The sequence below is a fragment of the Canis lupus genome, chromosome 8 (assembly GCF_003254725.2).
Source record: "Canis lupus dingo isolate Sandy chromosome 8, ASM325472v2, whole genome shotgun sequence".
Lineage (NCBI taxonomy): Eukaryota > Metazoa > Chordata > Mammalia > Carnivora > Canidae > Canis > Canis lupus.
Genome location: NC_064250.1, coordinates 31,955,066 through 31,982,893, shown reverse-complemented (window position 1 = coordinate 31,982,893; position 27,828 = coordinate 31,955,066). Strand labels below are relative to the sequence as shown.

The window sequence follows — 27,828 nt, the reverse complement described above, 5'->3', positions numbered from 1 at the left end:
CCACCATCCTATTTACTGGTCAGGAGCAAAACAGTTGCCCCACAGCCTTAAAAGGAAATGAACAAACAAAAATAGACTTAAATTCTCAGTCCTGTTATGCCACGTCCACCACTTATCACTCTTCAAGGTTTCCTTTTAGGAAAAAACCCCAAAGCTCTGTTCCAGATCTCCCTACTAGCCTGGCTAACTCCTAACCCCTCACCTCGAAGCACACACATACCATACCCTCAGAGCACTTTCGCCGTCTTCCCAATCCAAGCCCTCACCCCCTGTTCTCATAGCTCTGTTGTCCTCTCCTGCCCTGCATTTTTCACAACATGCAGTTAAGCATGTGTTTGCATGAGAACTGTTTGCCTCCTCACTAGATAATTTGTTCCAAGCAAAGTTTGCACACTGCAGTATATCCAACCCCTAGCATGAGGCTTGGCCCCTAGTGCTAGATAAACAGTTGTTGAATAAACAAATGGTAAATAAACTGCTAAATATTCAAGTCTATGAAACAGAACTGCCAGAAGTAAAAAGAGGTTTTACTTTAGGTTTTCTTTAAACACATTATATCATAAGTGTAATATCTGAGTATTACTATTTCAAGAGCAAATCACACATGAGTAGAGATGACACAAACTAAGATTACACAACAGTAGCACACAATCACCATCCTCATCTGACTTTGCGTGGACAATGGCAGGCATGAAGACTAAGATGCCCCATTTTCCAGCAAAGGGGTATACCTTGGTATGCTCCCAGGTTGTGGGGCAGAGGGTAAAAACAACGTAGAATATGAGCACTTGGTCTTCTGACTAACAATGGTAGCCACATCCACCTTCCTAGGTCTCCCGTTTACAAGTCCAAAATTGAAGATGACCCTTTCATTTCCCATATTGCAGAATCAGAAATTCCAGAGCGGAAAAACCACTGCTGATTCAGGTCCAACAGCTTTTGCCAAGTACATCACATAACCTGGCATTCTGACAGGAAATGGGGTGAGCAAAAATGGAGTAAAAACAAGCCAGCGGGGCCTAGGATGGGCCCAGAGGTGGGCACTCACAAAGAAGGGTGCCAACAGGTATCCGAGAAAGGGAATCCAGGGTGAAGTCAACATGTAACTGGAAAACCCGAGTGAGCTAACAACCATCCCAAGGACAGCCTAAAGGACTAAAGGTCTTTAGATAAGAAAGCCTATATAAGTAGAATGTACTGCAGACTATGGCCACTTTCAAGTGACAGTGAACTAAGATACACTAGACCAGTGGGAAAAGTGAAGTGACAGTCAAATTGGAAGAGTTCAAGTATTAGGACCCACGGATGCCAACATATGGTTTAACAAGGGTTGGGGGAAACAGATGGGACAAGGTATGGAGTCACAAAAATATGCAGAAGAGTAGACTGCAGGTCAGGGAGGTCAAGAGAAGCAGGGGAAGAGGCGGCTTGTGCCAATAATGTAGGGTTAAAGAATGGACGGAAATGGAAACAGAACAAAATCATTTCTAGTTCCATAAACTGGAGAGATGGAGGAAAAAAAGATGAAAAAGACTATATCGATGAAAAAAAAGAAATCAGCATTCAGTTAAGGTGAGGCAGGAGGAGGAACATTTGAAGGAAAGGTTAAGTAAATGTATATGAGACTTTGTCTGGGGTTCAACAGAGCAGGTGGCAGCAGGAGGGGCAGGGCACAGCTGACCCGGAGTGAGGAATCTGTGACCAAGGTGCTCGGTAGTATGGAAAACTGCAGGAGGTCCTCATGTACAGGTTCCAGGATGGGTAGGATGTGTAAGGGAAAGGCGGTAAGGGCTAGCTGACCAGCGCACAGGAAGTTTATCTGGTCTACTCTTCCCCCTTAGTCATAGCTGATGGACCAGCCAGGCCTAGCACATTCCCTTTCCTGACCATTAAAAACCTCTAAGAGAAACAGAAGGTAGTTGGAGCCAAGTCACTTCACAACACCCTTTCAAGAATATCCACATTAACCCCTGCTGGTACTCTGGTTCTCTCTGAGCTGTTCTTACTATCTAACCTTTAATAATTTCTCCATTTTTGCTCTTTTTTTTCTTAAGCCAGAATCATTTGTTGCTTATAACCTAAATATCTTGCCTGATTCAGCACAGTTCCTGTCTACAGCCAACTCATTCATTTTGTATAGGAAGAAACAAGAGGCCCCGAGAATATAGGTTTTTCCCAGCTTACAAAACTGAAAACCAATTTCCTGACTACTAGTCATGTAGACCATAAACACAGATTTAGACCAGAAGGTTTATAATTCAAACAACTTCAGGTAAAATCTAGGTATAAGAGGTTAAAGTTTTATAAAAAGCTAAAACTGGAGCCCATGGAGGTAGGTAATGAATCAGGGAAAAAGCCACTGATTTTCTGATAGTAGCTACAGGAAAGATGTATTTCAGATTCCAACCAGATTTCACATTCTATCACAACATGCAGCCTGAGTATTCAAAGGTTTCTATAAAAAATGTTTTTAAATATTGTAAGGCATTGTGTCAATATAAAATCTAGGTTTACGGAAAGTAAAGGTAGAGAGCTAAAGGATGAAAAAATGAATGTCCATACACAGACAAATGTGACGACCAGGTCTGTAATATCAGAATATTTCTGGCACTTATCACATGCTTAAAAACTTTCATCTTGGTATTCTCCAAATATTTGTGGACTATAAAATATTTCTCCTACTTCCTTAACCTTCCAATATTGTTACTTCACTTCCCCTTTTCTCAGAATCTTTGCAAAGCTCATTTCCTTTGTTTTCCCTATTGAGCGTCCTTCCATTTCCAGAACTTACTTTATTTCCCTTTCTCCAGACAAAAACTTGGCTGCTCAATATTAGTCTTTCCTGTTTCCTTGGTGTTTGATATTTTTGGATCTAACCTTTTCCTCATTAATACAAGACAATCTTAATTGGTACATTCTAGCAAACTTTTTCCATGGTGCTGCTTCAGAAACAGCAACAGGAGTTTTGTTTTGTTTTTTTTTTAATAGAAAACATTGACCAAGGTGATCTGTTTCTAAGACTGAATATAAATACCATGCATGCTTCCTTAAAGTTATTCATTTCTTTGAAACATGGGTTTTCAGTAAAAATGGGAATCAAGTCTTATTTATTCCAGATGGTCCAAACCCATTATGATAAACATGTATAGCCAATGCATCATATGAAATATTTCAGGTGAATATAATTTTTCTAGAAAAGGAAACTATGTTACATGTTAATTTAATTACAAAATTGTCATATCTAAATAAGTAGAACATATCAACCAGAATGGAAACTCAGGGTTTTTCCCCCTTTATATAATCAGAAAGTAAAGTAGTCATAAAAAATAACATTTTATATATTTCAAACCTATGAGAGGAAATATAGTAAACTTCTTGTGGTACTTAGCTCTGTTTACTTCCAATCTTTCCAATAATTACCCAAATTCAATTCCATGTACATAGAGATTATGTGAAAATGACTACTCAATAAATAGAAGGAAGATAACAAATCTTAATGAGGTTTATACTAAGACTTAATACCAAAACCCTTTAGGATAAAGAACATCATTTATCTTTCTACCACAACTATTCTAAATTGACACATATTGGTTCTACTATATTCCAAGCAGTGGTCCATCATGGGCAGCAGGGGCTGGAGGGGAGGGTCTGCCCACACCACCACTCAGGGGACATGTGGCAATTCCGGAGATCTGTTTGGTTGCCCGAACAACAGTGGCAGCTGGGGGTGGGGATGATGTGCTACTGGCATCTAGGGGGTCCAAGCCAGGGATGCAGCTAAACACACAAAGCCCGGAACAACCCTTCACAACCAAAAACTATACGGCCCCAATGATCAAGAAACTTTCCCGCCAAGAAGAAAAGAAAAGAGGCTGAAAGAAAAGAGCAGCCAAGACAAGTAAGCACGAGTCACCAACTGCCAAGGCCTTCCCCATGCTGCAGGAGCCACCTACCTTGGACGCTTGCGGCGTGGAGATCACATGGACCGTGCTGGGTTTGACTCCATTCGCCTTTGGCCGCTTATAAAGAGCAAATCTGCTTTTCCTCCGGCCTCGGTCTCCATTAGGTAAAGCACCATTGTACCTACAAAGAAAGATGAAAATTCATTTATTTGTAGATTTTTAAGGTTTTAAAAAAATAAGATGGAATGAGGGAAAAGACAGGGATGGTCACAAGAAATTGCCCACTAAACACCCCTTGTAGAATAAACGGACTACAAAACAGGCTTTAGCTGTAATGAAATTCAAATCACTTCCAGAAACTTAATTTAAGAGTGATGTACAAAGTAATTATAGGTTTCCTATTCTATAAAGTCAGACTCTTCAAATCTTTCTGGAAAGAGACAGTATAAATAAGCAAATGAGAATTCTGCAGAGGCTGTATTAGTGCTGGCTCAATTTAGCAAGCGTTGTTCTAATGGACCCCAGAGAAACACTCAAGAAATATTTTTAAATGAACTAGTTAGAAAATAGCATACTAATTAAACCTCATCTCTCACTCCCAAATCATGTTAATGTCTTTAGGATCTTTATTTGTAAGAAGACCAAATTTAGTTACTTGCAGTCTTTAAAGTTCTGAATTCTCCACATTCATTCTCATTTCTATTTGAACCTTTAAACTGTCAGGTGAGCAAAAATCTCTAGTGAAAATTAAACCTAAAATAGGACTTCACAAGAAGGTTGCCCAGAGAGAGGCCCAGAAGTAAAAAAAGAGGAGTTTTAGTCCAGACTGTGAAATAACTTAAAAAGTCATCTGGAAAACAATGTCCTTACACAGATTTCCCACATTAGTATCTTAACCTAATACCAGTGTTTAAAAGGAATGCGGGACTACAGTTAGTGTTTCTGTTTTCAATTGTATTTCTAACTCTGGATTAATGGGTCCCTGTATGTTCTGACCAATGTCTCTTGTTGCCATACTCACAGGACTGTTCTCTATCACCTTCATAGGAGAAGTTCTTTTAAAGAGAACAACAAGAAGGGAGGGGAATCTTTTAAATTGTGCATAAATAGGACAGCTCCCTCAGAACACCCAAGCCCACATCTGGTGACTCGTTCCTCTCCTGAAAGTCTTGCTCTGCCTCTGGTTGAGTCACACCCAGAACATGGTATCCAGTATGGCCTGCAAGGGGGCCCAGAGGCTCAGGAACAGTAAAAGTCAGAACAAAGGGATTTTTTGTTTTATAATTTGGTAGCTACAGTTTGGCAATGGATTTAAATTATCACTTGAAGTTATTCCTGCTGTGTTTTTAATCTGCTCCCATTTCCATCACAAAAGAACATCAACTAAATAAAAGTGTCTCTAGAATACAGAGATGATTTATTTCAAGTCTCCTTTTTCTGAGGCAAGATCAAAACAGGCACTGTTTTCTTACACATATTTGTGAGCGAGCGCTACTATAATGAACGTAGCCATGAGTAAACCACCATCATAAACCCACTTTGTTTTAATATATTCCCAGATCACTTAAATCAAGATGAACATCCTGTATTAAGAGAAACATATGTAAATCAATTAAAGCTAGGACTCTCAACAATTCAGAGGAACATTTTCACTGCTGAGGCCTAGAGGCAAACAGTACAAGATCCGGCAGGGTTTCCTGTGCCTCTCCCACCTACCCGGCTCCCTGCTGCATCTTTCAACTACATGCTGCTGGTTGATAAGATCTAACCCACTAGAGTGAATCAGAAGCTTTTTAGGGATCCACTCCCAACTACACTCCCTTTTCAGGAACCCATCTCATAACCCCCTCAGGTGAGCCCCAGCACCACGTGTGAATGAAATGGCCAGGCCCGCACCCTCCAAATCACACTGGAGCTGAGTGGCTGGAGGTGGACATCTGGCCCACAGGGGCCAAAGACATGCTCATCGCAGAAAACACAAAATTGGGACTGAGAGAAAAGCAGCCAGTCTCTGTAAATGGCCAGAGCTGTGTAAGTGCACCAACTGTGGGGATGTCACAACCTGTTAGGTGATGAAGCAGCAGAGAAGTGAGGAATGAAGCAGATGAGCAGAGACAAGCCACAAGAAAGGAACAGGATCCTTAGGGCTTCTCTTGGCCCAGTTGTATGCTGACCCTTGTTCATGAAATCCTTTTTGGTTTCAGCTAGCTCAAGTTGCTTTCTGCTACCTAACACCCCAAAGTCCTATCTAATATAAAGGGGAGGGATCCACAAAAACTAGTGTCACCTCAACATTTGCAAAACTTGTTAAGTTGCCTGAGCACAGAAGCAAATGTTAAGGATAAGCAAACAATATGTCAGTCTACATACCCACTACCTACTTGCTCAATACAGCTAAACAATGATCAGTGAAAAATCCTATTGGAAATAATTAAGGTAACAGTGGAAAAACCAGTGTCACAATGAGTCAAGTTTCTAATTAGGTTAAGCTACATGGTCATTCATTCAATATTAATAATGCCAAGTACTAGAGCTACCGTGATGAGTATCAGCTTCCTGGCTTTCAGATCTCTACACTTGAAAGCAGAGAAAGGCATAAGAACAAGTGTGATAAGACCCGTATGTGACAAGATGTACTAATGCACAAAGCACATGGGAAGAGCCATTATTAAGGAGAGCTTCATGGAAGAGTCAATGGTCTTGAAATGTGAACAAGACTAAATGGGAATGTAGGGCAACAGTATGAACCAAGGGTAGTTCAGTACTGTGGGAACATCAAGTTCAATGGGAGAGAATTAGAGGGCCAGGAGGGTAAAAGGTAGGGTCCAGGTTACAACAGGAGCCTGGCATTCCATGAGGGCATGGCTTTTTACCCTAAGGAGAACGGGGAGCCAGTAACATTGAAGCAACAGACCAACACAACTGGACATAAAGTAATCGCTAAGGCAGCACAGTGAAGAGTAGACACCCAGATGAGAGTCACAATGAACAGATGGGAGAACTAGCCAAACAATAGAGGAAGTGTGGGTTGAATGGCGGCCCCCAAATAGACTTGTCCATATCCTAGATCCTTTGGAAAAAGGGTCTTTGATATGTAGTTAAAGCTCTGGAGAGGAAATCATCCTACATTACTGGAGGGCCCCGAATTCAATAACAAGGGTCTTTAGAATAGACACACAGGGAGAAGAGAGGACGATGTGGACACAGGCAAAACTGGAAGTTGACAATCACGACCCAAGGAACGCCTGGAGCCCCCAGGAGTGGGAAGAAGCAAGGAAGGACTCGGGCCCTCAGGGCCCCCAGAGACAGCATGGCTTGGCAGCACTGTGCTTCCAGACTTGAGGCCTCCAGAACCCTGAGAATCAATTCTGCTGTGTTGAGCTACCACACTGGTGGCAATTTGTCCTGATAGCTACAGGAAACATCACCAGCCTCAACCAAAACAGCAAGGAAAGGAGTTAGAAGATCAAACAAAAATTTCAGAGAGTTGTTTACAGTGCTAGGGGAGCATCCAAATCTCCTGGGAAGCTTTACAAAACTATGCATGCCTAAGTCTCAAGAGATTCTGAGTCTGTAGTTCTGGTACAGGGCTCCAAGTGTGCATGTTGTCAGAGTTCCACAGGGATGTGCTCCTGCAGCTATGGTCGAGCACCCTGGTTTTAAAGACAAATTATCAATAGTACTCGGAGACTTGATTGGCTGCACAGAGTGGAGGGAGAGAGAAAGGTAATGGCATACAGGCTTCTGGCCTAGGGAAGGGGGAAAGAATTATTAGGAAGCTGAATAGGAATTACAGGGATATACAGGGAAAGACATCCAGGAGGCAAGAGAACTTACAGACCTGGGTGCTTTTACAATACAAGTGTGGCAGCTGAAATCATGAGTGCAAATGGGATAAGCCAGAAAAAGTGCAGAATAAAGAAGTGACCCTAGAAAAATAAAGAGACCCTAGAAATTGCAACCATTTAAAGAAAATAACCCCTTCTTAGTCACAGGCCAGGAACAGGAGAAAGTTCTATCACTGAAGACAAGAGAATTAACAGTGTTTAAGCAGTTAAAAGGCCAGTTCATAGAACAAAAATATATTACCATAATCTGGAAAAATCTGGGTCATTGGGGACCTCACCCATCTCCAAGTAAACACAAGCCAGCCCCAACCCCTGGGTCTCCCTCTGAACCTCCCCTCCCATTTCATCTTCTCCTCATGGCTGAGAATCTCAGCAGAGTGCTCCTCACCCACTGTACTGCTTCTGATACTCTTAGACACTTCAATTCACTATCATTTGATCTTTGCCCCAAATCAAAGACCATGTGTCATGCAGCCACCTTGTCCAACCTCCACCCCACCCTGAAAGTTTCCCACCGGCTCTCATATCAGCATGGCAGATCAGAGAGGACCACAGAGGCCCAGAGCTTCTCCCAGGGAGAGGGGAGTCTAATTCCCCTCTCTCTACATTTGGGCTGGCCTTAGTGACTCACTTATTGACAGGAGGTAGAGGAAGTGATGTTCTGAGACTTTCAGAGCCAAGTCTGATGAAGCCTTGCAGTTTCTGCCCCGGTTTTTGGTGAGGTTTGAATTGCCACAGAAGAGATTCAGGACCACAACGTGGGGGAGGCCATATGTAGGTGCTCTGGGCAGCAGGCTCAACTGAACGCAGCCTTTCCAACCACCCCATTAAGGCATCAGTCATGTGAACAGTCTTGAACCTTCCAGACCAACCTATCCCCCAGCTGACTGTTACCAAGTGACCATGATACCATGTGGGGCAGAAAAACTGTCCAGTTGAGCACTGTCCAAATTCCTAACCCACAGAATGGCACAGGAGATAAGAATGGTTGCTGTTTCAAGCCACTACGTGGGGGTAATTGGTTACAGAGGAATAGGTGCTTAGAACAAGCCCTAATACTCCCTTCTCCCTAATCACAGCCTTGTCTTGGTCCCCTGATCTGTCAAGCACAGCTCTTCCTGAACAGGATCACAGAATCCTCCCCTCCTACCTCCTGCCTTCCCATCGAGCCCAGCTTCCCCCACAGAACGTCCCGTCCACCCCCAGGACCTGATACCTGCCCAGGATGACCACATGACAAGAGAGAAGGGTCATCTCTAATATAGTGGAATAGAGTCCAAAGGTGGGATCTGGCCTACAAAGGCAAAAAGTTATCATTCCAAGAAAGGTCAGAAAGGCTTCCCTGGCCTGGCAAGCTCTTCAGCCAATAAGTATGTAGAAATATTTCCAAATGCTGCTGATACCTGTTTTAGTTGAACAGGGGTATTCTGATGCAAACCCGTAAGTTGCTTTTCAAGCTTCCTATCTTTAAAAAAATTTCGGAGACCTTAAAAACATCCACTTATTCAGTAAGTGTGCGATGAAAATTTAACTGTTCGCGTATGCAGGACAACTAGTTGGTCTTAACAGTAAAGGTATCTGGATGCCACAAATAACAATGAAAAACCTGTATAAGAAACATCACAAGTGAAGGGTTTTTCCTGGTTTAAAATTCAGAGTTCACGTTTTCACTAGCATTTGCTGTGCACTTACTATGTGACAAGAAACCCTCTGAGGGAGGCATTAGCACTCTCAGTGGGCAGGTAACAAGCATAAATGGTTAAAATACACACACAAATTTGTCCTACCAGGAAAGGGCAGACAGAACCAAATCCACATCTGCTTTGTCTGACTCCAAATGTCATTCTTTCCAGAAGATACTGACAATTTTTAAATTCAAGGCATGAGAGGATGCCTGCCACCTGAAAGTGCATTTGTCAGAAAGAATTTTCTATAGGAAACAGCAAGAGAGGTGTGCTGGGGGCTCCCTGTCACATTCTAGAGGCATCACAGTTGATCTTAACCAGCCTGAACTTGGAGCAGCATCCACGTGACCATGGGAAAGAGGATGTGGGGTATAACGTCCCAGGACCATGTTCCAGAGGCAGCCTGGCTTCCCACTGCAGTCTGAACATTCTGCTCTCTCTCAAAAGCAACATTTCTGTCACTTGCACAGATAAATTGCAAACAACTGCTGTAACCAAAGTAAACTGTACGCTGCAGATGAACAAGTCAGTGACACTACAGACAAGATGTAAAGAAAGTCTAGTAAACTCCTGCAGCATGGCACCTGCCTCAACACAGTGCACACCAGCTCACCAGGAGAGTGAAAGCACTAGTGCAACTGTAAGAAAACGCACATAAGCCACCAAGTGCCTGACACCAGCTTGACATTATGGCAGCCCCAACTCATCATTTACTCTGTCACAACACATCTGGACTTGCCTCGCCCAAATGGGTCGTGGACCCAACAGTGTATATTCCTCTGCACCTAACAAATGCTGCATAGTGTAGAGTTTCATAAATAAACCTTCATTTCTCACCAAAAAAATAAGTATGGCAGCACCAAAACAGTCTATCCCCTCGGGTGATTACCTGCTGCAGCTTTTTAAACATCAGTTCATTCAGAAAATTTTCCTGGGCTTGGCCTTAAAATGAGAATTCTCAATGTCCCATTCCTGGTTGGAAATAGTCTTTGCTTCAAGTAGCTACTTAAGGTCCAATCAATATGAAAACACTATATTCTCTCAGGAATGCAGCTCATGAGGTAAGCCAGGACCCAGGGCCACCAGCTAAGGATACTGACAAGATATCTTGCCTCTTGGGAGAGTGAAGTGAAGGCAGACAAGGTAACAAAATTATACAATTTTGACAAACTAAAGAAAGGGAGTTAGAAAACAATGTGAAAAAATAAATCTGAATATTAAGGGTTGAACCAGGACGCAGCAGCACACCTTGCCACATGCCCTTCATGGGGGTTCTGAGTCGTGGAACCTTAAGAGTGGTCTGCTCTCATGAAATGGGCAAAAGACATGAACAGAAATTTCACAGAGGAAGACACAGACATGGCCAACAAGCACATGAGAAAATGTGGGGCTTTTTGTTTGTTTGTTTAAGCAAAAACTGTATTTACTGGGTGCTGGTGAGGTTTTACAGAAGGAACGAATCCAGAGGAACTTGCTCAGTCCAAGGGGAGATATTTGCTTTGTGGCCTTAAGCCTCTCCAACCAACCCTTCTGTGAGATGTGGTTGTCCTTTTTTGCTCTATTCCACCCAGTTAATCCTTTAAAGTACTGCCTACTATTGTCACTCCTCTGCTTAGATTTCACATGTTCATTGTGACCTGTAAGAGTCCAGAGACTGCTGTTGCCCTCTGGGCCTGGGCCTGTCATTCACTTGCCATCAGGGAAATACAAATCAAAACCACAATGAGATACCACCTCACACCAGTGAGAATGGGGCAAATTAACAAAACAGGAAACAACAAATGTTGGAGAGGATGTGGAGAAAGGGGAACCCTCTTGTACTGTGGGTGGAAATGTGAACTAGTGCAGCCACTCTGGAAAACTGTGTGGAGGTTCCTCAAAGAGTTAAAAATAGACCTGCCCTACGACCCAGCAATTGCACTGCTGGGGATTTACCCCAAAGATACAGATGCAATGAAATGCCGGGACCTGTACCCCAATGTTTATAGCAGCAATGTCCACAATAGCCAAACTGTGGAAGGAGCCTCGGTGTCCATCGACAGCTGAATGGATAAAGAAGATATGGTCTATGTATACAATGGAATATTACTCAGCCATTAGAAATGACAAATACCCACCATTTGCTTCGATGTGGATGGACCTGGAGGGTATAATGCTGAGTGAAGTAAGTCAATCAGAGAAGGACAAACATTATATGGTCTCATTCATTTGGGGAATATATGAAAGGGACTATAGGGGAAAGGAGAGAAAATGAGAAATATCAATGAGGGTGACAGAGCATGAGAGACTCCTAACTCTGGGAAACGAACAAGGAGTAGTGGAAGGGAGGTGGGCAGGGGTTGGGGGTGACTTGGGTGATGGGCACTGAGGGGGGCACTTGAGGGATGAGCACTGGGTGTTATACTATATGTTGGCAAATCTAACTCCAATAAAAAAAAGGAAAAGGGGGTGGTCTGCTCTACCAGACCTGGAGGATGGTACAAGTTAATTTTCCCTTAGTCTTACACCATTTTGACTGGATGATTTTTCAAAAAGTTTCCTTTGTATTTGCCTAAGTCTCTCTACTTCTTCCTGGTACCTAAAACTGAGGAGGGGCTCAGTAACAGTCACCATATTAGTGTAGGGATAATGACAATAGTACAGGATCAGGACGCAGGAGTTTCTGCTCCAACTCTTTCCTACCCGGTGCTGGGAACGGACCCAAGACGGGCCTGTTTCTTCAACTACAAAGAGAGTAACCCAACATTATAAATTCAACTTTAAGAAGATTCCCAAAGCCTCTTTCAAGCATTCCGAGTATGTATGGACAGGGAAGGCATTTCACCCAGCAAAAACCTGTTGTCCTGGCTCAGGAACATGAAGGTTGTGGCTGTTATGGAAACTCCTGGCTTTTGAAGCCACCACACTTCCAAAGCCTCCCACATCTTCTGGGTAGTTGTATTTTCAGGTTGCCCTTTTTCTTATCTTGAGGGTTTTTTTTTTTCTTTTTTCTTTCCATGCCAAAATATTTCCCAAGGTGAAATACTAAAAAGTTTTTCTCAGAAACACAGTACTACCCCCACACAAGGAAACTTCAGGCTGTTCCTCCGGGGTTTGTACACCCACACACTCTCACCCAGCCCCCCATCCAGTAGGAAGTACAGGGAGAACCATCCTGGCCCTGCATCCAATCCCAGAGAGGACTTTGCACAAGTCCCTGAACTTCTCAGAAGCTTACTGTCCTTCCCCATCAAGGAGGAAGGCCTGATATTCTAGTTTGGATTCTGCTGCAGTGTGCTGGGAGCAGAGCTCAGGAGAGGTGGGGATCCCACCTTCACTAGTGCCACACCTACATTGACCCTTGAGCCATTGCTCCTTTCTGACATTTATTCAATTCCTAGGAAGAGGGTGACACCTCTTTAGGGACTTCTTCCTCCAACCAGGCCATTCAAAAGAAAATGAACTTGCTGCGAAGCAAACCCAGTCTCTCTAAAAAACAAAGGAACGGTTTATGAAAAGAACATTATCATCTCATACTTAGCCATTTGCTCAATTGAAGTCTTTCCTCTGCCCTTTTTCATTTCAAATTGGTACCATCACTAAATCACATAAGACTTTTTAAAAAAATTTTTACTGTATTGAATCTTTGATTTTTAAGCATTGCTGGGGGGCCAATAGCAGAGCATTTTTCACTGAATACTTAAAGATATACAAAGCATAAGGAATAGAGAAAGCTGTTTATGTTACCCTCACAACATCTAAGACTACTTCTTTTATTCTGCCATTGGCTCCAGCAGTCCAAAACACCTCCAATTAATGTGTATTAATCTCAATGCTTTATGGCAGAGAATCTCTTGTTTACTTCATTAGGTGAAGATAACCATGAAAAGATTTATCTTAGTCTTGAGGTATCTGGGTGGCTCAGTTACTTAAGTGTCTGCCTTCAGTTCAGGTCATGATCCTGAGGTCTTGGGATCAAGTCCTACATCAGGCTCCCTGCTCAGGCTCTCCCTCTCCTGCTCCCCTTGCTTGTGTGAGTGCGCATATGTGTTCTCTCTCTAGCAAATAAAAATTTACCTTATTCTTGAATTAGTACAATCTTACACTTCTTCATATCTTCAACCATTTTGAAAAACAGACCAAATCCCAAATGTTCCTTCTTTATCACTTTAACATTTGCTCGTTTTAGCTTCTTATTACCTAAGCTAAGATGATCAGGTATATAAATTGTATATGGTAGACTAAAATACTGGTCCCAGTTCTTCACTCCTCCTTGAAGATATGCTCTGAGCCATTCATGACTTTATATCTCCAGTTAATGTCCTTGCCCTGGATTTTGGGTTGGGCCAATGGGATGTTAACAAGTACAATGCAAGCAGGGGCTTGAGATATGCTTGGTAGTTGGGATTGTCCTTTGGCACCTCTGACATGGCCACAGGAAGACTATGTACCAGCTGGCCTACCAAGGAGGAGAGACACTTCTGAAGATCCAAACCACATAAAGGCAGCATGAAGCAAAGCCATTCCATCACTGCCTAAATCAGAGTTGTCTCAACCAACACACCAACTCATGAGAATAAATCACTGTTTGTTTTGTAAGATTTTATTTGACAGAGAACATATTAGGCAGAGTGGCAGGCAGAGGGAGAGGGAGAAGCAGGTTCTCTGCCTAACTGGCTGAGCCACCTAGGCACACCTCACTGTTGTTTTATAAGTCAGAGTTTGGGGGGCACCTGGGTGACTCAGTGGTTGAGCGTCTGCCTTTGGCTCAGATCCTGATCCCAGGGTCCTAGGATCAAGTCCCGCATCAGGCTCCCCATCAGGAGCCTATTTCTCCCTCTACCTATGTCTCTGCCTCTCTCTGTGTCTCTTATGAATAATAATATTTTAAAAACAATAAATAAAAAAAAACAGAGTTTGGGGATGATTTGTAACATAGCATTATAGGGCAAAAATGAAATAATGCTCTGATTTTCAAAAGCAAATTAACATAAGTAGCTTCCTCAGTACCTAAAGACTTTGGTCTAAAAGACACAGAAAACATTCTATATATATATACACCCAAAGTTTTATATATAAAGACTTCCATTCTGAAGGAAAGAGATTATAATTCCAAATGTGCCCTTTTTAAAGAAAATTTTAAGAAAAATTGATTTTTTTTAAATGTGTATACTCTTTAAAAAGGGAGGAAAAAAAAGGGAGGGATAAAATATTAAATTGTAGGTCTTGTTTTCAATAAATTGTGTCAATTAAAAACTGTGGTCCCTCAAGAAAGCTACATGTGTAATATGTGTAATAAGGTCTTAGTCTCTCTCTCTAAAAAAAAAAAAAAAGAAAGAAATCAAATTTAGTAATTTTATCCTAATTCTTTTGTGTCTATTTGGCAAAGCACTGAGTCTTTTAAATCTGTCTATATTCAATTTCCACCATAGTAAGAGGCCTCTAAAGAGTGAGCATCTCAAAAGGTTGCCAAAAAAGGGAACATCTAAAACTAGCACTAGGCCCACCATCTAACATGTGTTAAAGCTATGGGCATTTCAAATAAAGAACTTGAGGTACAAAGATTTTATTACTAGCCCAAATTGTTAAAGCTTGAAATTGAAACTAGCATTGGAATCTCCTCCGTCTCAGAAGTTATAGCTATTCCTAACTACTAAAATAATTACTTCAAATGTTTTTTCCTTTTTCAAAATTTCTTCTAAAAAGAATCACACTAATGTAACCTTTACCAATGTTTATTGTAAACCTTTGGCATAAACACACGCAACTTAGAAATTCCTAGAAATATAGACGTGTCAGAGCAAGCAAATCCAACTTTTGAAAACTTGCTGGGCAATACCCTGACAAATTAAGAGATATATAATTGATACAGTGTGTAACAACTACATTCAAGATGGTTATAAATATATTCACTTTAATCAAGTACCCATGACAGAATGGGGAGGAGGAGGGGGAGGAGAGGGCAGGGTTTACACCAAATACAAATACTTCAATGAGTTACAAAGCATAAAGTCAGTGATGTCTTCACATGCATTGTGCATATTGAGGCTACATGAATTCATATCCTTTCACATGACTTTTCTAAAGATTCTTTTATTCCTAGAAGACCTATGTATAATAGTTGAAATACAAATTAGAAAATATTAGAATATACACAAAATCAAGTTTACTTCAAAAAACGGAAGTGTACTCTAAAACCACATTTTGTAACAGCAGAAGTAGGAGGTGAATCAGGTCAATTACACAAAAGGGTTTCTGAGTAGCTGTAGTAAATGATTTTTCTAACTATCAACCTTCAGTGCTACAGAAGCATATGATCTAGAAGTTAATTTTGGTTTGGCATATTAACCCACCAAATACAAAGGGAAAAAATATTTCACGCTCACCACGAATACAGTAACTTGTCAAAGACCACAAATAGATTATTTTTTAAATGTATACTAAGTCCATCAACAGCCAGGTATATAATCTGAATACAGGGAGTATCCTATCAAGAATTCAGAAATCAGAACATACAGATTTCCTTCACAAATCTCTCAATTTAAAAATTCTTGAAATAAAAGAATTCTTAGGAAATTCCCAGCCATATTCAGAGAGGCACAGTTTGAGAGCTATGACTGACCTCAGATATACATGGATTTGTTGTATAAATCTGTATTATCCAACAGAGTAGCCACTTGCCACATGCAGCTATTTATTAAGATTTATTTATTTATTTTAGAGACAGAAAGCAAGTGTACGGGGGGGGGGGGAGGCAGAGAGAGAGGGAGAGAATCTCAAGCAGATCCCTCAGCCCCCAACACTGAGCACAGAGCCCAACATAGGGCTTGATCTCATGACCCTGAGATCACAACCTGACCTGAAACCAAGAGTTGGACACTTAACTGACTGAGCCACCCAGGAGCCCCCACATGTAACTATTTAAATTTTAACTGAACTTAAATTAAAAATTCAGTTCTTCCTGAAGAAGAACTAGCCACATTTCAAGTCCTCAATAGTCAGATGTGGCCAGTAGCTACTAAAGTGGATAGCAGGGCTATAGAACCATTCCATCAGCCCAGAAAATTTGACTGGACAGTGCTGGAACAGATGCTCAAACAAGTCAAATCAAGAAGCATCTTCAAGGCACGTAGCCATTTGGTAGGATCCTGAACCCTAGTTCAAATTCAGCCCTCAGGATTTCTAGAATTTAAAGTTTTTGGATACTGTTTCTGAGAATTTCTCAGAATAACGCCAGCATCTAGAACACATTCTCAAACTCCATCTTTCTTCTTGAAGAAGAGGTTTTTCTATCCGGTAATTAAGAAAATGTCCTACTGTCTTTGAGGGAAAGGAATGATTCTGACATCATAAAATGTATTTTGCTTGAGGTCTAAGCATTTTCTCTAGGGACACACTCTGGAATGTGCGATGTAAGTTCTCACAAAGTATGATTCACTTATAAAAATTCACTTTATAAACAACTTCCAAATAAAGACTTCATACAGATACCGAAAAGGCATTTGATAAACTTCTTTAGTCCAGATTAATGTTTTTAAAGAGCCAAGAAGAATATTTCCTTCCCACAATTACTTAAAGGTAAAATAGTAAAAGCATTTTTATTAAAAACCGGGAATAAGAAAAAAAAAAAACAGGAATAAGGATGCTTACTATTACCATTTTTATAAACACTATTCTAAAAGTCCTTGCCTAACTAAAAACTTTGAATTAGAAATAAGGGGTATTAATTGTAGGAAAAGATCTAGAACTAAGCGTTATTGTTATAATAATTAAAACAATGTATTACTTGAGAACAAGAACCACCAACCAATGGAACAGAAGAGATATTCCAGAAATAGAACCTTGACTATGTAGGAAATAGAAGAAAGGACAGCTAGTCAATAGGAAAGAAATTGGATTATTCAATCAATTGTGTAAGGAAACCAACTAAGAGAAAGAAAAATGTTTAGAGCTACAGCCTAACTTCTACCACAAAATTCTGAAATACACAAGAGATAAATGTGAACAACAGTCAAAACTAAACAAAGTTGATCACTGAATCAGGGATATGAAAAATAATGTTCTAAAACAGTGGTGGGGCGCCTGGATGGCTCAGTCAGTTAAGGGACCAACTCTTGGTTTCAGCTCAGGTGATGATCACAGGGTCCCTCAGCTCAGTGCCCACTCTGGGTCCATCCCCCACCCCTGCCCCCCCCCCCCCACTCACTCTCACTCTCTCTCAAACAAAATCTTTTTAAAAACAGTGGAAAAAAATTACAAAATAAAAAAGGACTGGTACACTTAAATATGTAAAAATCTGAAATTCTGCATATCAAAAATTTTAAGATTACTTATTCAAAGCTAGAATATTGGCAATAATTTGACAAAAACTTAATATCTTTAATAGGTAAATGTTTTTAGAAGGAAAAAAGCTGATATCTAATTCTATTTTGGGAGATCTATTCTCGGGACTTTATTTTGATATGTGAATTTTATGCACAAAGATGTTAATGATGTCATTATTTATAATGGCAAAACTGCAAATAGCCTAAATATTCCGTAATAATGGATTAAGTAGATCCTGTAATTCTAGACGATAAAATTGTATTTACTAAAAAATTTTAATAGCAGTGAAAAAGGATTATAAAAACAATACAAAATGTACCTTTAATATGGTCAGAGTATTTAATATTCATAGAAAAAACTGAAACACACCAATATATTAAGTGGTGATGGTTAGACAGTATAATTATGTAATTTTATATTTTTCTGTATCTCCCAAAGGCCTGTGTTGAACATATTTTTAAAATCAGAATTATTGTGTTCGCTTCAGCAGCACATACACTAAGATCAGAATTAAACATTTAAAAAGCATATATGAAATAAGGTAGCCTCATTTTTATTTCTAATAGCACAGTACTGATCAATTTAGAATCTGAAACAGGACCCAGAAATTTAAAAAATTTTTTAAATAAATCAACCCTGAGGATGGGAAGATTTAAATTTATGCTCAGTAGAAGGCCACGAGGGATCTTAAATTGTTAAATGGCTACATTCACAAATACCACTTGTGCACAGATATTTCTGGCATACAAGTAGAATTTGGTTTTTCCATAGTTTGGGAAGCTTATTACCTACGAAAAGGTCTTTGCACCTATCATTCTTGTATTTCGTAAGAAATTAAGTTCTCTACTTCTACTATAGATATTGTGACATATATGCTTAATTCTGTTATGTAGAATCTTAAATTATGTAAGATAAAAATTTGATTATCATTAGAGTACAAAATTGGTCTCTAGGGCCTACTGACATAGTCCTTTGAAGATTTTAAATCTGAAATCTCCTGGATTAACTAATTTGAGAAGAACATTCAGCACCACTATCAGGCAACAAGCTTTCCTTTCTCTCACATGTGGCCATTTTCCTGCTACTTTCTCTGCAAATGAATAGGGAATTAGGCTTGCTATTTACACCCTGATAACAAGCAAAAGCAGGAATTGCAGGCAACTCATAGAATTAGAACTTGGCTGTATATTAAACTTTGAGGCAGATCAAGATTCCCATACTCCCAAAACTCGTACATACAGAACCAGGTCTTCCAGAATACTTATAGCAAGCCAAGAAATCCAAAAGTTCATTTTGAAAGCAGTTTGGTTCATTTGACAAAGAAAATTAAGCAGGCTTTTCTGCTGTCATCCTTCTCACAGCTTTTGATATGCTAACATGCCCTGTGAATCTCCAAGTGGAACAGACAACAAACAGTATTTTCCCCAATTTACTGGGCCTCAGGTCCCGCAGTCATGGTATGTACATAACTATTTCCTGGAACTGTGCTCTCCAGTTTGGGAGCTGCCAAGATAGGTGTGTAGATGTGTCACACTGCTTAGGGTTATTACCAATGCAAAGGATGGCTTAGAGAAAATAGCAGGAGTTACAAGCCACTGCATTGTATACTGCCTTTCCATTAATACACATTTTCTAATTGACATCAATTAGGAATCTATTTCAGTAGAGGAAACTTCATTTTATAGCCATCATTTTACTATTACATCTGCTATGAGAGAATGAATGTTAAAATTCTAAGTTAATATGGTTACAAATGCAAGGTTTCCTTTAATTTACTTCCTTGGTAAGTTAATAACAATTGATGACAAGCTACAGTAAAGGAGGAACTAGAAATGAAAAGTGGGGAGGCCAAAACCATAAACATAGCTCCTAAACCTTTCTCATGACTGATCCAACAGAGGTCTAAACAAGACCTGCACAGGACAGGAGCATCCAGGTTCCTGGGACCTACAGTAATTACAATGAAGTTCTGGCCATCCAGAAACCTCTCGTAATGAGGGCAGCCAGAGAACCCCAGGCTCTGGTTTTTTCCTCCCATGCAGGAAACCAGTTGTCCCTCAACATTCATTCTCCCTTCTTCCTTTTAGTGAGATAATCGCAATCATTGCCATGTATATAATGGTTCCTTTGTGCCAGGCACTGTCCTGAATGATCTACATATGTTAACTTAATGTAATCCCGCCTACAATCTGATGACACAGATACCCCCCATCTTAAAGACCACAACAGAGGCACAGAGTGGGTAAGCAACTTACTCAAAGTCTCTCAGCCATTCAGTGGCATAGCTAGAACCCCTTTGGTTTCCCTTACAGCTGGGTATGGTCGGGTGACTGTTTGAGGCAATGGAATAGGACCATGAATGACGTCTACAATTTCCAGCTCCTCTTACAGTTGAGACCACTTTCCCCGACCATTCTCTTCCCTAAGGGCTAGAACACAGATGGGAAATAGGACAGCCTGTACTATGTTGACATCAACTCTGAGTCAGAAAACAAAAGGAACTAGGCCTCCTGAATGACCCTATGAACTACAGTCACCATGAACTACAGCCCGATCGGGGGCTATTTCAAGAAAGGAAGCACCTATTAGATTTCAGTTATGTTATTTTAGGGAATATTTTGGAGTATCTTTAAGTATCATTTTGGTTTTAGCCTCAAACTTGTTCCATTTTCTTAAACTCTACTAGTAGTTTGTTTCTTAATTATTCGATTCTCGGCTTTGATCCAGGTAACAGCTATAACTTACTAAATGCTTACTTGACACTATCCTAAGCACTGTACATTTACTAACTCACTTAATCTTCTTAAAAACTTAGAGGGGAGGGAGCTTGTTAATATCCTCATCTAATAGAGGAGAAACTGAGGCACTGGTTAAGCAACCTGCCCACAATTACAGAGCTGAGAGGTGGCACAGCTGGGGTGAAAAATCTGAACACACTGATTAAGTCCTAGCTGAACAGGTACATCCCATTAGTTGAGGTATGGTCAAGTTCATGAAACATGTTCTAGCAAGTGCAGTCCCCTGAGAAAGGTACACCATTTACAATACAGAGTGTTGTTCTAAATCAGGCCTGCTTTTAGTGCTAAGGGAGTAACCGAAGATGGAGCACCTGGCCCGGCTAGGCATGACGTAAATATAAACAAGAGTCTGAAGAGTTTACAGAGAAGAAAACTGCTGGGCGATGCATTGGATAGGCAGTACAAATTCACCCAGGAAATGGAAGATGAGGGCAAGGATAAACAGAAGGAACTGTGCCGGCAAGGGCTGTGCGCCCTTAAGCCCCTGCGATTGCTCTCTGAGTTACAAAGATGCTTCCAAGATGCTGCATGTGGCACCGCGAGTGTGCACCTCACCGCACCGCCACAGCGTACCAGCCGGCAGCACCCAAGAGCCCCCTTCCATCCCACTGCACCCTTCCTACGCTCCAGCTGTCAACAGGACAAAAGTGCCTGCACCTCTCATTTTCTTAAATTCTTAATGTCCAAAAGGTAATCTCACTGAATCTCCTTAGACTTCAGTCTTATCTGCAAAGTTTGAAGCAACCTTGGGCATTTGCTTGGCCCAGCCTCTCCCTTGCTGGCAAAAGTGCACGCTGCTGTTTGAGACAGCAGGCCGCAAGCCACCCACTGCTGGGATGTGGCACCAGGGAAGGCCAGGTTTCTACTGAAACGTCTTCTTTTTTTTTTTTAATCTATCCACAGCTAAGTTTTTTTTTAATTTTTTTAATTTATTTATGATAGTCACACAGAGAGAGAGAGAGGCAGAGACACAGGCAGAGGGAGAAGCAACAGGAACCTGATGTGGGGATTCGATCCCGGGTCTCCAGGATCATTTTGGGCCAAAGGCAGGCGCCAAACCGCTGCGCCACCCAGGGATCTCTGAAACGTCTTCCTTAAGTTAAACTGGGGGCTTCCTTCCTGTGTCTACCCAGTGACTGGATCAGGCCTTTCCAAACAATACAAAGGAAGCTTCCCCTTTCCTACCTGACAGCCTTTTAGATATTTAGAATGGTGAAAATAAAAGGTGGTAAGATGGTTTTCAAGTACTGTAAATACCTCAAAATGTATAAACAGATATTTAAACATTCTTATTTTTTTTAAAGATTTTATTTATTTATTCACGAGAGACACAGAGAGAGACAGAGACACAGGCAGAGGGAGAAGCAGGCTCCATGCAGGAAGCCCAATGCAGGACTCGATCCGAGGACTCTGGGATCACTCCCCGAGCCAAAGGCAGATGCTCAACCACTGAGCCACCCAGGCATCCCTAAACATTCTTATTGATGTAAAATCTTTACTCCCAAAATTCATTAAAAAATACTCCACCGCTCAGTCTTGCATCAGATAAAGAGTCTAACCTGAAAAAGGTAGTGACTACTGAATAGATTTTAAAATGGTAAAAAAAACAAAACAAAACAAAACACCCTGAAAGGGTAAAAGGCAATGCGGTCAATTATAAGACTACATTGGATCAACATACGATGGCACTGATTAAAATACATCTTCATTCTCAAACTCTGTTTGAATTTTTTACTTTGGCTGTACATAGGGAAATCATTTCCTTCAAGATGGCGTTTTGGCAGCTAACACTGGATCTGCATGTTAACCACAAGACACACTTGACACTTACATAGTGCTTTTCATCAGTGACATAATCCCCATAGTATTTTCTCTTCAAACTTTTTTTGCTTTTGAGAAGGTCAAAGTACTTTACCTTATTTATCCTTACACCTGCCTCAAGAAGGAAGGTAGCAAGAGACCTAAATTACTAAAGTTTCCTCTTAATATTGGTAATATCTATCGCACACTTTGCTAGAAAAGTCGTTGATCTTGTCCACAACATAGCTAAGGCCAGCAGAAAAAGTTATATCTGTGAAGTCTCCCACTACCACCGAGAAAGGAAGAAGGCGGGGCGGGGCAGGGGTGGGGGAGTATGTCCTGTACATGAGAGGAAAGACATTAAATGTCCTTTAAAAATAATAAAATAGGGGACACCTGGGTGGCTCAGTAGTTTAGTGCCTGCCTTCAGCCCAGCACATAATCCTGGAGTCCCAAGATCGAGTCCCACGTCGGACACTCTGCATGGAGTCTGCTTCTCCCTCTGCCTGTGTCTCTGCCTCTCTCTCTCTCTCTCTCTCAGTCTCTGTGTGTGTCTCTCATGAATAAATAAATAAAATAATTAAATAACTAAATAAAAATAACAAAATATTTGTATTGTCTTCTGAAAGATTCCTGAGCTCTTATACCAAGAGAAACCTAATGTATACAATATTTTAAATAGAGATCTGAGCACTTTATTCACAGATGCTGCAAAGGTATGAGAAAATGATATAATCTGGAAATGAACGGAGGCAATACACTCCCGAAAATTGAGTAAAAATTAATCTAGCAGAAGGACAAAAAGATTTTTCACAATTGTAATACAGTTGAAAAGGAAAAGGTGAGCTCCGATCTCCAAGGAAACTGAAACTATTGAAGCCAAATGGAGAAAAACTTGGTGAGGAGATATATGCTTACATTTCTACCCTCATAGCATTGTCTTCATGGGCTCCCAGGCTCCTTCAGGCAGGTATTATTTTATAAAGCCTAATTCCACATGTGATTACACTTGGCAAGTCGTAGAAATAAAAAAGGATAAAGAATGAACTGCACTGGCCAGAATAGCTAACTAGAATGAAGCAGAACTATACATGAAGAGAAATTTAAACAGGAAAGAAGTACCTTATATGCAAAGCCCTCACTTTTCAATAATTATGGGTATGTGGTTTAAAGCTTACTTAATAGGTTCATAAATTTTGGCATCAAACTTCGCAACTCTTGTTTCAATTTTATTACAGCGCCAGTTTAAATGTTTATTTACCTTCACAGAAGGATCCATGCATATACTACAGCTAATGGGAAAAAAAAAAAAAACTTAAATCCTAGTACAAAGGATTTGGTAAAATATAATCCTACAGTTTCTGAGCATGAGGGCTTCTGAATTATTGAAACAACAGAAGGATGTAGTATTGTTTATGAAGCTCTTTCAATCAGCAGGTGGGCTTGGGTCTAAACCTACCTGAAAGGCACAGAGACCTATCCTGCCTCCTCCCAGTGCTCTCACGGATGGCTTCTCACTTCCCACAGTATCTACTGCTCCCACTCACCTTTCACTCAGACTCCTCAGCATCTTATCTGCAAGTCCTTACTGATTCCATCCCTGGTGCCACGCACTGTACTAGATGCCAGAGTCTTGAACTTAAGAGCACTCCCTGCTACCAAGGAGTACATAGCCCAGTCCAGGTGGGGGACAGAGCAGCTGACAGCTGATTACAGTACTGTGGGACCACATCCCATAAAGAGGCGTGTAAAAGTGCAGGGAGGTGACAGGAAGAGAGGGGCGGAGCAGGAGGAGGAAGGTAAAGACATCTAGAAAGGTTTTGGGTAGCCTGGGCACCTACGTGAAGTCTTGGAAGAATGAACTTCAAGGTTCAGAGTGGAAAAAGGTGGGGAAGGATGGGTCTCCCCAACAACCAGAGCAGGATCTGCAAAGGCTGGAAGCTCCAGAGATGCAGGGACATCTGAGCAGCCCTGAGCCGTTCCACGAGGCTGTGGGATGTACTTGGGGAGCTTGAAGCAGACGGGGGCCCCCCACCATGAAGGCCCTTGCACACCATCGAACATTTACACTTCATCCTCACCACACACATTTTACACAAATCCTAACAGGGTCACATAAGTTGCTTTTTATTGCTAACAGATCTTTCCAGAAGCAACAGAATGTTGGAAGGACTGAAATGGAGAAAAGTAAAGGAATCAAGAGGCAACAGACCTGGCAGGGACAGCAAAGAGGAGTCCGAATAAAGGAAAAGTTGGAAATTTCCTGACCCACAGCATGTGGGAGGGAAGCATTTGGGCTGATTTCTAGGTCCCGGTTGGCATCATGGCTTGTGACGCCAATTACAGACAGGAAGTCCAGGGGAAGGCAGCAGATTTAAGGGGAAGAGATACACCAATCTTGGTGAACTTTCTACTGTGACTGAAAGGTATGCAGTAATCTGTACTTCCCATCTAATGCTATTAAAACATTAAACCTCAACCCCTGTGTTTGCAGGCTATTTACACATAAAACATCCAGTCTCGTACCAAATCTGATTCCAAGACAACCTGTCACACTTTTAATGCTGTGGTCAAAACACTGCACTGGGAAGGACTGAGGAAAGATACTCTAGTTTTCCTTTTCAACACACACCTAAACCACACACTTCAGTATCCACGTGTCCTCCTCTGCATTGCTGGCTTCTCCTGAACTTTCTCAAATCTAAGCCAGACTATTCCATCATAAGGCAGACAGACAGGAGGGTGTTGTTTTAACCCAGATGGAGATCAAATGGGTATTTTTCCCACATTCCCATGTCAGACAGTAAGTTCACATGAAACCAGAGCTCATAAAGAGAAAAACATCGAACAGAAAAAAAAGCAAGATCCTCTGAATGCCATCCTGCACAACTCAGTGGTGCTGTGGGAATTCAGACCACCTAGCAGGAGATAGAGCAGCAACCCATCCCACCACACTGATTTTCACATCCTTTCTTCCCTCTGCCCCATATACATGATCACTTGTTGCCAATAAGACCAGACACTCAGTAAGACAGTACAGGATCTCTGAAAAAACAGCTTGGCAGTTTCTTAAAAAGGAATTAAACACATACTTCTTATATCCAATAATTCCACTAAGTATCTACCAAAAAAAAAACTAAAACCTAGGTCCATGTAAAGACTTGCAAGCAAATGTCCATAACCACATTATTCATAATAGCCAAAAATCCAAAGCAATCCAAGTGTCCGCCCATCAACTGGTAAATGGGTAAAACACAGTACATCCACACAATGGAACGTCATTTGGTCATGAAAAGGAATGAGGTGCTGACATACTACAAGAAGGATGAAGCTCCAAAACTTAAATGTAACAGGCCAGACACAAGAGACTCCATACTATATGATCCTATTGATATGAAATCTCTAGAAGTGGCAAAATTAGAGACAATTCAGACTGGTGGTTGCCTGGAGCTAGGGGCGGGAGGAATTCACTACACTGGCATGAGGGAACACTATAGGATGATGGAAATGTTCTGCAACTGGATTGTAGTGATGAATTTGTAAGTGAATATACAAACTTCAGAACCACTGAACTGTATGCTGAAATAGGTAAATGGAATGGGATAGAAATTATAGCTCAAGCTGTAAAAAAGAGACTACTCATCCACAGAAAAATGAAGACTTTAATCCTAGAGTGTTATACAAAACAACGGAAATTTCTCTCGGCATGTAAACACCAGAATTCTGTAAGGATGCTGTTAGAACTTCAAAACACATTACATCCCAACAGTACTGAATCACCCACGCCACCTTGCCCCTATAGTCTCCCATGCTGCTCAGTCTCTAGCTCCTTCTCATCCTTCAAGTTTTGCCCCAAATGCCAACACCTTGTCCACCACCCTGGGCACCTCAAACACAACTCCAGTACAGCACCAAGTCATCACATGGTAACTATGCTTGCACAACTCTCTTTACTAAACCACTGTTACTCCAACAGGGATTCATGTACATTTTCTTAGGGGTCTGGATCAAGCAATGGATTTTCTATCTTCTTTTCCAGCATCCTGACTTGTTCTGTATTTAGAATCAAGATGGGGCAAACTATTATCACTTGAATTGTTTGGCGCTAATGAGAAACCAACAGAGGCAGACCTACTATGCAGATGATGCATTTGGGTCAATAGAAGGCCAAATGAAATCCAGAACAAAGATTTCTGTAGTTCCAAGAGCAAATTGCTGGTGGGAAGTCTGAGTCATGCCATGGCAGTAGAGGCATGCCAAATTCAAAAGCCTTGGCCCTTATGAGTCAATGCAGTATTTTGTATCACAAATGGTGCTTTTGCATTAGCAAAACAATATCATTGGTCATGTCAAATTAATGCAGTTAATTTGGATTTCAGGGACCCTCTAGTTTTATAGTTCATCAAAAATTGGCAGTAGGAGATATAAGTTTATTCCTAGTGACATAGTTGTACATATGTAAGTAACATTACAAAAGTAATGTAACACCGGGGATGCCAGATAAATTTTTTTCCCCTTTGAAACGCAAGCGTGCATTACTGAAGTCAGAAAAACAACACTAGAATATGTATGCTTTAGTAGCAGAGTCCTTATCTTTTCCTCTGTATAGCCCAAAGTCTGGCATAGGAAAAACACTCAAAAGACAGGATTGAAGAGATGACAATTTGTGTTATGCTAGGACTTCAAAACAGCAAATAAGTGGAATTGCTACTGTTTGATAATACCCTGAACTAATCTATTTTGAAGCTTCAAACCATTGGAAGGTAGCCTTTTCTCCAAGGTAGAGAAACTAACCACACAGAAATTGTAGAAGGGGTGGGAGAAGGAGTGGAGGAATCTTCCACAGTGAACAAGTTAAAGAAAAGGCACTTGTAAAAAGAAAGAGAAAGAAAGCAGGGATTCTGAGAAAGTGGAGTTTGGTCTTTCAGTGAACTATTTCAGTATAAACCCAAAAGTAAAGACCATGTTTGTCAAACATTTCCTTGGAATCCAGGATTTAACCCAAAATCCATCTTGTGGTCTCTTTCTGCCCCCTTCCAAGCTGGATATTACAGCTTTGTTCCTCTTGCTTAAGGGAAACAAGTGGCAAAGGGGAAAGTTGGTGATAAAGAAATATTAGGATGGATGATTTTTATTCATTTTGTTTATTCAACAGCAAGTCACTGTACCAGTAACCATACCAAGTCTTGGGAACACAGGGCAAGACTGAGGAAGGTCCAGTGAGGTCCACTGAGGTCCAGCGAGGAAGGTAACAGACAAGATTATAAACAACAGGGATAAGTGGAGATTGACAATTGCTATTCTATACTCATTATCTATAAATTTTACATAGGAAATAGGGCTTTTAAAAAAATCAAACGATCTGTTTCTCATCAAAGGTATGGGTTAGCAATTCTGTAACTGCTTCATTCACTTAGGAGGTATGATGGTCAGTTTTGTACATCAATTCCACTAGACAACAATTCCTTATTCAAATGCTTCTCTAGGTGTT

The 27,828-nt window shown here is 40.9% G+C and overlaps 1 protein-coding gene across 1 annotated transcript in view; it reads right to left on the bottom strand.

Annotated features, from left to right (window-relative positions):
* PELI2 (pellino E3 ubiquitin protein ligase family member 2) overlaps positions 1-27,828 on the bottom strand; it is a 177,409-nt gene that overhangs the window by 119,929 nt on the left and 29,652 nt on the right. Inside the window, exon 2 of the mRNA XM_025442651.3 lies at positions 3,954-4,083. Coding sequence (XP_025298436.1) covers positions 3,954-4,083 — 130 coding nt within the window. The remainder of the gene's footprint in view (positions 1-3,953; positions 4,084-27,828) is intronic.